This window comes from Ruditapes philippinarum, unplaced genomic scaffold (assembly GCF_026571515.1).
Source record: "Ruditapes philippinarum isolate M1 unplaced genomic scaffold, ASM2657151v2 ctg12411_1_1_1_1, whole genome shotgun sequence".
In the NCBI taxonomy this organism is placed as follows: domain Eukaryota; kingdom Metazoa; phylum Mollusca; class Bivalvia; order Venerida; family Veneridae; genus Ruditapes; species Ruditapes philippinarum.
The window spans coordinates 14,601-26,472 of record NW_026857234.1 but is presented as its reverse complement, the minus strand read 5'-3'; the positions used below and the strand labels follow the sequence as shown (position 1 = coordinate 26,472).

Genomic DNA, 11,872 nt, shown 5'->3' with positions numbered 1-11,872 from the left:
ACATTATTAAAGTACAATGTATTAGTTTTCTGTTTCTTCATTGTTTTACGACAATCGGACTCAGCTTTTTATATCAATTTATTATATCATGGTCGTTTTATCAAGAAAGTCGGTCGAAGCATCAGTCAACAACAAAATGGTTCTCAATTAGGAATTCACCTTAATCTTCGATGCATGAGCATATGGCGGGAGCGACGGCCTTGTGGTTGAGGTTTCTGCCGTTAAATCGAAGGATTGTAGGTTTGATAGTAGAGAAAACCGGAATCCCTAAACGACAAAATTAAAAATGTTGCAGGCTCGGTTTGATTGCGCCTGGTCATGGACGGTACCGAAAAAGCAAGATACCATCCACGATCACTAGCACCGCCTGAAGCAGTATTCAATATTTTAACATGAAAAAAGTAAAGTTTTGAATTTTGAAACATTTGCACTTGCTAAGTCAGGTGGATTCATATATGAGGTAAAATGTGCCTAAGAAAATATAATAAATACCTTTTTTCTTTCATATTGAAATAGAATATAACTCTTATCGGCTGATACTAGATATTGACTGGTACTGAACTCATTCTGAAAATGAGAAAATTTAGATATTAGAAAAGGTCACAAAGGAATTTTGTCAATATTACATGGAAAAAAAGACATTACTCGCCCTTGCCAACTATATCAACTTTAATACTTTCTCGTAATGATGGGATAAACAAGTGATACAATTCAAAAGTATACTACTTAAGATACTTATGTCTAAATAAGATTTTAAAAGAATGACGAAACCCACAAATAAGGAAATACTAAATATTAAACTTGTATTAAACTTAGGTACCTTAGAATGGCTCAAGTAATAAGTTTTTCCATCAGCCACATTTTTTCAAATAGTAAAGGCAAGATACGTTGATAAGCTTATGCTTATACATAAATTTTTTATGTTAAAACCTTTTTCATAGATATTGTAAATGTTCAGTTAACGCTATTAATGCTAATTATCTTAACTAACTATAATCGTTTTTTCTGCAGCAATATATGTTCATTCTTCAGTATTATTTATGTCTTTGAACTATATAATGTGCTTAGCTGTTCATCATATTTGATATTTGTATTGAAACAAGATACTGTGTTGTACAAGTTACAGAATAAAAATCCAGTTATGTTCTGTTATTTGTTTCGGAACGTGTATCAAACCGACAGTTTTACAGGTGTAAGGGTTGATCATTGTCGTTATTTTATATTCATTCACAGACGGCGTTCTTGTAAGGTACATCGAAATTTGTGTAAACAAACTAGGTGGTTAGCGTCAAACTTGCAGCTTTGTCTTCGTGGCCAATTGATCCCATGTTAGTAACTCTAACATCCCGAAAACAGAAACCCAGATAACTCATGCAAAAAGTAGACACACTGTGGTGAAGTGTGTACTTTGTATACTTACAAAAGGGGAGCTGTCAAGAAATTGTGTAGAAAAGTTTGTTTCACATTCAAAATCTATCAGTTCGTTTTCACTAGTTTTATACATTAAATGTCTTCCATCTGAAATAAAAAAAGTATATTTAAATGAACTCCTCCGAAGTTATAAATTGTAACAACATAATTGAATTTCTTGCATGCTTCAACTTTGGGCACTTAAAACGGAAGATATAAATAGATAATAGAGTATACTTAGAATTGATTTTTGTGACATTCTTAAAATGATCTGATTTAAAGAGTTAACCGCATTTTTCAATTCTTGGTCATATTTCACACTTGTAAATAACCATTCTAGAAATACAGAGTCAGGGAATGATCTTAAATTTTGCACACAATTTATATATATAGACCAACATCAAATGGCACATGAATCTCGGAAAAATGCTTCCAGTCCTGTCATGTCAACAACAAAAAATCAGTGAAGACCCTTTAGTGTTTTTCTTTGTATTATTGTCTTTTTTCAGTAAACGCCTTAACAAACTTTTATTGGGAAATGTATATATGTATTTTATCGTATTACTTAACAAAATTACGTTTTATTGTTAGTGTAGTGTTTATGTTAAAATGAAAATTTAACTGTTAGACCGAAGTAAAATATCGACAGCAACTGAAAAAAGCTTTGTCGTGAACATTATATTATATCATTATATAAATGTTCACAAACAATAAAAACTTCATCAATATTTAATTGGAATATCCAAATGATATATTTCTATTGTTATTTTTTCAATATCTGAAATACTTGTGTCAATTGTATACCAATTTACTTTAATTATCCAATAAATATATTTTTAAAAAAGCTTTGAAGAGTTATCTAACTAATTGCACGAATAAGTAGGCCGTTCTGACTCTTAACTGGTAGCAAAAGTATATGTACATTGTAGCATGCATTATCGACCTTTAGATCATGTTTTACTGCAAGATAAGTATTTCAAAATACAGAATTTGCTGCACATTTACTTAAATGGACTCTTGGGAAATGACAACAAATGTAAGATACGTTTATCACACAACCATAAATTGCAAAATTACAACGGATTCGTATTCCTTTGTATAATTTCTGAATATTGATGCTGTAAAACACTCATTTGTCATCGTTACAAAATTGTCAGGAATTTAACTGAGCGCCATGAAATACGCATCAAGCCGAGCGTTCAAAGCATCAGCATTGCAAATGAAATTCTGCTTAATCTTCAATGTGTGTTTCGTTACGCGACATTTGAAGCTATATAAAACATAAAACAAAGAAGCACAGCTGTTTGTACTGCTACTTATAGACAATATATATTTCCGTATACCAAAGTCTTTATGTTGTTGGAATTGCGTGTCTGAAATATATTATTTGCAGACTGTGTCAGTTTTAACGTGATATACTGCTTTGTATCCGACATTTTGATTATCTTTAAAAAGGTTATCCCTTGAAAAAAGACGCAAATAATTTTTGAAACTTTGAATTAGTAGCAGGCACGAAATGTGATTATATTTTTGTCTATGTATTATAATTTAGATGGAGAGTCAGACAACGCCAAGATAGATAATAGCAAGTGTTACAAAATGTTGAGGTAAATTTGTAAGACTTTGCTCATCCGTACATTTTACTGTACGATAAATACGTTCAATCGCCAACAACGTGATGTTCAAACACGTATCGAAATGGTCGACAATGGAAATTTCAGCAAATTTGAAAAGCAAGCTCTGCGCTCAGAAATCTAGCTAATATCCGAACTACATATTTGAACTAAACATATATAAAGAAAGTTGTTTTTTTTAACGCTCGGCTGAAAGCGTATTTCTTCTCGAGGGGCGTCGTGGGGGGTTCAATGACAATGTTTTAGCTTTAGCTTTACTTGTGGAGAAAGACTCACGTTGCGTCGTGCATGAATATGTCAGGTACATGAGAACACCTACGTAGAACCAACGAACTTTCGATGTTCCGTAAGCTAGCTGGATAACGTTTCTGATATAAGAAAACATTTTCCTAGCAGAATGTAAGCCTAATAAACTTTCGTTTGTGGTAATCAAATGTTTATTTGTTGATTTCAACAAATGATTCTTTTACCTCGGGACCATCTAGGTTCCAGAACATAAGGCTCGTAATCTCCCTTGATTAATTCTTCCAACAACAGTTTGTCTCCTTCACGCTCGATAACTTCCTCTGAAAATAGATCAATAAAAGAAATAATATTGTGAATTTCAAACATTTCTGAGTTTGTTCAGTTTATGTTAACAAAAAAGGTTCTTTTTTTGGCGTAAAAGGGGAAGGGCCTAGAGTTGCATTGTAGAAAAAAAAAGGGATTTTTGGGTGCTCATAATTATGATAAAATTAGTATTTGGTTTTTCCGGAAAACGGAAAAAAAATTACAATAAATTTATTTTAAAATTTCAATCGAGAAATAAAAGTGGTTTTTAAAATTTCATGAAAAAAACAAAAAATTTTTGATTTTTCTTTTCAAATTTCCTTTTAAAAAACCTAATAAAACAGGATGCAAATTTTATTTTAATTACACTTTTAAAACTTCTTTAAATTGTTTTGAGGAATTTTTTTTCCACATTTTGATTTTTCTACATGTACACATTTCATAAGTAAAACGCATGTCATGTTTATGATGTAGATGATATATGATGTAAACATTTATTTTGTGTTTTAGGATCTTTTTCGTTGGGTTTTAGGCCGCACTATAACAGTATAGGTGAGGTGGCGACCTCTTGGTAGAAGTAGACCTCAGGTGCCCGATTTCGAATTATTTCACGCATAAACGGAAACCTGAGTAGAATCATCAACGTTCCGTAAGCAATATCGATAGCTTTCTCTCATAAAAATAATTTGAAGACGCTGGCGAGACTCGAACCTACAGCTTCTTCTCAAAATCAATTCAATCTAACTGCTATTCAGTCTTATGATTAAATATATTCATATTTGTTGATACAGTTTCCTTAGACGTATTTTTACTTTCGTATTCGTTACTGTATCTATGTATATTTACAGAATAAATTTGGCGAGATTTTTTTATAAGAATAAGTAAAAACTAGATTGCCAATTTTTGACACCTTAGATTAACCAAATTTTTGTTCATTGTTTAGTGTAGATAATAAATAAAGATAAATAAATTAATAAGTAAATAAAGTTTGTGTAGGCATCTTTAGATTTTCACGCAAATTAAAGTTGAATAGATAATAATATAGTAGATAGATAGCTGAATTTTATTGGGGCATATACAAACAAATTTGGATTCTAACCGTTGTCTATCACGGTATGGAAATTGAATTTATTTTTATTGTAAAAGTATTAAAGCATGTCCATTTCCAGCAATATCAAAAATATGTCCTATTTAAAGAGTCAATTGAAATATTTGTTAACTATTGCTAATATATATCGTAATTTTGTGAGCGGTAGTGCACCGTTAAGCTATAGCGGATAAGCTGTTTTTTACCATTGTATAATATAATAATTCCAGCATTTGCGGGTAAAGTATACTTTGTTTTGTTGTTTTCAGTTTTTACTTTAAGCCACACACCTATTATTAGATATTATAACAAAATAAAAACGGAATAATTATGTTGCCCAATATATCAACAGTTGCATTTTTCTGAATAATTGATCATATAAATAACTACATTATATGTTAAATCAATTGTAAATACATTATTGTATTGAATATTTGATGTATTGGATAGGAAGTCTACGGTGGATAATATGATTACCGAATTTGACCGGAGATCAATTATATTAGATATACAGATATACGTATAATTGAATTCGGTTTCTACATTGGCATAACATATTGTAGAGACGTGGTTCAAGTTATGAAAATCCCGAATTTAAGACAGTATGCCTCACTGTTTACAAACGTTCTAAAATGAACTATTACCTATACTTGTGCATGTACATACTTACTCTTATTAGTTTTTACTATATTATGCATACTTTATCTAATTTCATTTGGTTTTTCAGACAATACATGTGCTGATATTAAAACCCGATTATCATTCAATTATAATTGAATATAATTACTTATTTCCATATTTGAGTAAAACGTTTGTGTACGAAGTTTTTGATGCGCTAGTGTGCTACAATATTTATTTTACAACTGATGTAGTGCGTTGAAACAAAATATATGAAATTGATTCGGTCTTTTCTACCCTCCCCCCATAGCCCCCAAAAAATGTCATTCAGTCAATATATGTAACAACCCTGATGAATAAAATTTGTGTGGCAATTTTGAGCTACCATCACCACCACATTTGATTATAAACATTCTTGTTTACAGATGATTTCTTTTCTAATGACAGAAAGTATCATTTTCTTTAACAAATAAAGAAGTAAGTCATAGAACAAGAAATGGGTGACATTAAACTGTTTTAGCATTGAAAGTTTCGTTCTTTTATTTGTTACAACACTTTCTATGGTGGCTGATCTACGCCATGTTGTATGTTCGCTTCTTCGCCTCAAAATGCGGAAATTCGAAAACACAAATAGGCGACAAAATCCAACTTTTGCATTTTTGCATTTTAAAGGCGAAGAAACGAAAATACGATATGACTTTAATCAGCCCCCATAACTTTCAAATGGCTTGGTTGACTTATGGCCAAATTTGGCCCTGTCTCGGAATAGCTTAAGCATATATATGTATGAAGGCACAATGTCCAACATTGTGAAACACCATTTGAGCCGCGTCACGACAAAACCAACATAATGTATTTACGACCAGCATGGATTCAGACCAGCCTGCGCATCCGCGCAGTCTGATCAGGATCCATGCTGTTCGCTTACAGACCCTATAACAAGTAAACAAACTGATAGCGAACAGCATGGATCCTGACGCAGATGCGCAGGCTGGTCTGGATCCATGCTGGTCGCAAACCCACTAAGTTGGTTTTGTCGTGACGCGGCTCATTGATATTTTGCAATTGATCACTATGTTCAGTTGTAACACTACATTATATAATAATCTCACCAGGTGTGACAATTATAACTGCGACAGACACACAACTGAACACAACCACTATCACCAACAGAGCTATCCCTATACCCTTCCAATTCTTCTCCTCTTTTTCTTCTTCAACCAATTCCTGAAAATATATAAAATAATTCCATCTTTACAATTGTTGTGTGAAGACGTTTATAGGGTATTGTACGAAAGACCGGTGGGGACATTTCAACTTCATGAATTCACGATTTCATCTTCTTGAATTCCCGACTTCAATTTCTTGAATTCCCGATTTCAATTTCTTGAATTCCCGATTTCAATTTCTTGAATTCCCGATTTCAATTTCGCGAATTTACAATTAATACTTTATGATTTCACAATTTCCTCTTCATGAATTCAAAATTTCAACTTCACGAATTCACGAATTCAACTTCACGAATTTAACTTCACGAATTCACAATTTCAACTTCACGAATGCACGAGTTCAATTTCACGAATGCACGATTTCAACTTCACGAATGAATTCACGATTTCAAATGTATGAATTCACGATTTCAACTTCATAAATTCAAGATTTCAATTTCATAAATTCACGATTTCAACTTCATGAATTCACGATTTCAAAAATTCATTTTCACGAATTCTCCTTCGTGAATTCAAGTTTCAACATCATGAATTCACGAATTCAACTTCACGAATTCAACTTCGTGAATTCACGATATCAACTTCACGATATCATGATATCAACTTTATGAATTCAAGAATTTAACAAATTGTTCTACCGGTCTTTCGTAGCATTGTCGCACACGTGTATTTTGGTGATATCATCTCTTCATAAAATATTGTATTAATTAGAAACGTGATTTTTGTATCATTGATATACAGACAAACACATGTTCTCATCATTTGGATCATTTTACTCATCTTAATAAATTAGTGCAACATAAAATATATACACTGTGATATTTACATTATGGTAAAACAACACTAAATATGTGCCGTTGCGAAAATAGACCTTCTGGTATGCAAACATGACCCTTACCCTAGACTGCAAGTGACATACACTACTGTAACAGAATTCATAAATGTATGTATTCTTCAAATAAATTATTATATCTGTACTCATCTGTTTTTAACCTTACTTAAATTGACATTATGACCACCAAAGAGTAAATGGTGAGTGTTCAGGTAAAATTGAAATAACTTTACATTTCGTCAAATTGGTTTTCATTTATTTTATAATAAACATGATCTGAGTAATCAATATCCCATGCAACCCACATATAAACATCTCATAACATATATTTCGGAAAATTTCGGAAATGTTAATCTATATAAAGAATGGGATAGTCATTTTATATTTTAAGCAGTTTTTATACTTCATCCAAAACATATTTAATCATCATTTTGTCTTCAATCGCTATTAAAATAGCCAATGCTTGGAAATATATAACTAATTTATCTCAGCTTGACTTGAAAAAGTGAGCATTAATGACACTTTAATAAGTGTTAGATACAAACCTAGATTTGGAGTAAAAACACAGAAAACCACCACCATCACCCCAACAACAACAACAACAACAATAATCATATAATGATAATTATGATGATGATGATGATGATGATGTTATATTGTACGGTATTTTCCAAATATGCCAATAATTATGTTAAGACTAATGTCCGGTTACCGGCGGTATATATTTCGTACATACTAAATTGTACGGAATATACGTATACCGTGAGTAACCACTGATGTTTAAGACTTAAAATAACATTTTAGTTTTCTTTATTGAAATAACTTTAATAACACTGTACGTTACGTACATGTGCTTCACTAGCCATGAGTCTTAACAGAATGGAATGTAATGAATTTTAATATTTGTCTTGTTCATTTTGTCAAAAGTGTTTCACTTAATTAAATACATGTATAGGGGACGGATTAGGTTTATCATTTGATAATTCCGTCACGTGATTGGTGTAAGCATTAGAGATTTTCATGCGCAACCTCCAAATATATATAAAAATGTATGTTTTCGCTGTTTTGTGTTTGTTTTGTTGCTTTCATGTTGTTTTTAATCAGTTGGTTTGGTGAAACCTGCTTTTTATCTATGTTTATGTTGTTTTAACGTTACTGCTGGAAGAAGTGTCGAGTCGCACTCGCACAGGTTCCTTAGTTATGACGAAATAAACACACACGACGTCATCAGTTAAAATGGTTAGGTTTTTGGTGTGAATTTTATTTGTATTGAATATATTCACGTTTTTCTTTGCAACAAAAGTATAATTGACAGGTTACCTTTGTAAAAAAAAGACGTGTCCAAGAAAATTAGGTCGCATCTTTAACTTGAAATTATAAAAAAATATATTAATACGCGACTTGTAACACAATGAAACTCATTTTGTAAATTGAATTTTTTTTTTCTTTTCAAATAAAATCAAAGATAAATCTTTAGACTGAAGTGGAAAAAATGTAATATAAAATAAGAATTCAGTCAAGATATAAAAAAAACTTGTTAAATCGCGCAGTATTTTTTCTTTTTGTTTTACTTGCGCTGCTTTTAACGTATTAAACATGATTTACGAATTTGCAAATTATGCATCGTTGATTAGACACAGGAAAAAACCTCAGCACATCACAAATAATTCAAACAACCCACCAAAAGAAGAAAAAAATAGGTAAAAGAAAATCGAGTGCTTGAGAAATGAAATATAATTGATAGTCATTGTAGTCATTTTATAGTTACCTCTAAATCCACAAGTTGTTTTGATGTGTTTCGTGCACCTGCCTTCTTCCGGCAAGTCGGCTGCTGACCGTTTGGCGCGTGCTGTGAGGACGCTGCCGCGTGCATAATTAACGCTTAATGTAGATAATCTTAATATGCATGTATTTGTAAAATACATTTAAGAACCATTACAATCAAAATAACTACATAATCATTTATAATTTTCTTCTTTTGTTTTGTTCTTATTTATTGAACAGGTAAACGTTTGAAATCAAAATTATTATTAAAAGAATACACAATATTTTCAAAAAAGCGAGAGTCACGTTGCGTTCGATTATTAAAGATATCAACATAAGCACATAAATCGACAAAACATCAGATTAATCCATTATTATTGCTCCTGTCTTTTTTATTGAGATCTTAAGACACAAATTATCATACTCCTTAAGTCCCTAAGTGTACAAAACATAAACAGTCCAAACAATTTAGAAAATGTTATGCATTCTACATATACAGAAACACTACAAGTCACCCATATAGAAGTTGCCAAATATTTTGATGTAGTTTTCGATAATGTAATTATAAGAACAAATAAGTTTAACACATGATACGGTGAAACTCCATCCTATCACGCAATATAATTCCCTTTGAAATATTAACTGCCAATAGGTCATTATTTATTGACTTCATATAGAAGCTTGAGATGTTACAGCGACCATCTATTTCTATATAAGATTCTATTAAACAACAGACTGTTTTCTTTACATTTGAGTATTAATCTATTCATTAGGGAGGTTGTATTATCATTTGTTTGCTTTCAGGAAGTCATATATTGTGCTCTGTTAGTCGTAAAAGGAGCAGAAGAAAAAAAGGATTCTGTAAAAAGCACACATCAATGTTCACATGTGAGTCATATTGAGGCTGGGGGAATCATTTGGCGCGAAATTTACGTCTGCTTCCTCTTATAAAGTAAGTAGTTGTATATGAGCTAAATAAAGGTGAAAAAATGTGCGAGCTAGTCTGGTTCCCAGAACTATGTTAAGGTGTACTACTTGGCCTAATATTAGAAACACTCAATTTAAATATCATAAAAAATACACCTTATTAAACTTTTTTTAAAGTATTTAAACAGAACGAAAAAACAATTATAAAAAAATCATGAGTTACAGCTTTATATCCTTAACATATTTCATTATTTAACTGTTTTGTTTGAGTCAACAGGCAATCATAATTATCAACGTTTTTTCTGCAACAAATATTACGTAGCATTAGTTATGAAATCAAAAGCACAAGTGTTTAACTTCATAAAAAGGTTTGTTTATTTTTTCATTTGATCGTAGACACCTTATTAGCATATACACACTTTTTGATACATTTAAAAGTAATGTTCTATAGATTAAACTATTGATTAAACTTATACCATAATTAATCATTTTCTCGGAACCATACCATAAAGTGTATTGAAGCATCAGCTCCCGCCATAAAATGTATAGATGTTATGCATATTTATTGCTCAGAACCTTTGATCGGGACCAACCTTAACTAAATAAGAAAGTATTTCAGGCGGGTTATAATACACAAACCGAGCAATTTTATTACTTTAACCCCGTGCTCCAGTACGTATTAGCTATAGCTTCAAGTCCCTGTAGATCTGTATATAGAATAGTTTATAGTATCGTGTTAACACAAGACGAATAAACCTACCAGCCTCGTTTTGGAATGGGTCATTAGCAGAATAATAAATGAGCATGGCGGTCTCGCGATGCCAATAATCACAGGAACAAGAATAATCAAATAAGACGGACTTGTCTGAAACAATTGCTTGGGATCTAAGAGACATACGTTATGAATGAAATGAATATATACTAGATAGAATTTAACATAAATTACCTTGTGAGTGACCACCTTTCCTACTTCTAGACGCTTCACATGACATAGTTCTGTTAAGAATTTTGACAATAGTTCTGTTTAGAATTTTGACAATAATTCTGTCAATAATTTGACAATAATTCTGTCAAGAATTTTGACAAATTCATGTCATTTTCCCCTATTCTCTTCAAAGACAATGTAAATGTATCTGGATGGGTGAAATTTTATGTGGGACACACCACAATCTTTTGCAATAATTAAACAGACAGAAATTATACCCAAGTGATGTTTACGACTTTTATATATGCACCACCTCATATGTTTTCCTATTCCCTCCAAAGACAATGTAAAATGATCTGAACGGATAATAATAATGATAATAATAATGATAATAATAATAATGATAATGATAATAATAATAAATAATAATAATAATAATAATAATAATAATAATGACAATGATAATATATGATAATAATAATAATAATAATAATGATAATAATAATAATGATAATAATAATAATAATAATAATAATAATAATAATAATAATAATAATGATAATAATAATGATAATAATAATGATAATAATAAATAATAATAATAATAATAATAATAATAATAATAATAATATAATAATAATAATAATAATAATAATAATAATAATGATAATAATAATAATAATAATAATGATGATGATGATAATAATAATAATAATAATAATAATATATAATTATAATAATAATAATGATAATAATAATAATAGTAATAATAAAATAATAATAATAATAATTATAATAATAATTAAAATAATAATAATAATAATAATAATAATAATAAAAATAAAATCAAAGTAGAATAATTAATTAATTAAGTATGAAATACTAAAAAAAAATCCA

At 30.3% G+C, this 11,872-nt stretch overlaps 1 protein-coding gene across 1 annotated transcript; it reads right to left on the bottom strand.

The window, feature by feature from the left end:
• Positions 1 to 471: 471 nt before the first annotated feature.
• Positions 472 to 11,042, bottom strand: LOC132749134 (inactive dipeptidyl peptidase 10-like). Its single transcript, XM_060738830.1, has 6 exons — positions 10,997 to 11,042; positions 10,706 to 10,757; positions 6,411 to 6,550; positions 3,515 to 3,610; positions 1,421 to 1,518; positions 472 to 567 (listed from the first exon to the last, which is right to left on the bottom strand). Exons 1-6 carry the CDS (start codon positions 11,040 to 11,042, stop codon positions 472 to 474), a joined length of 528 nt encoding a protein of 175 aa, XP_060594813.1.
• Positions 11,043 to 11,872: the final 830 nt, after the last annotated feature.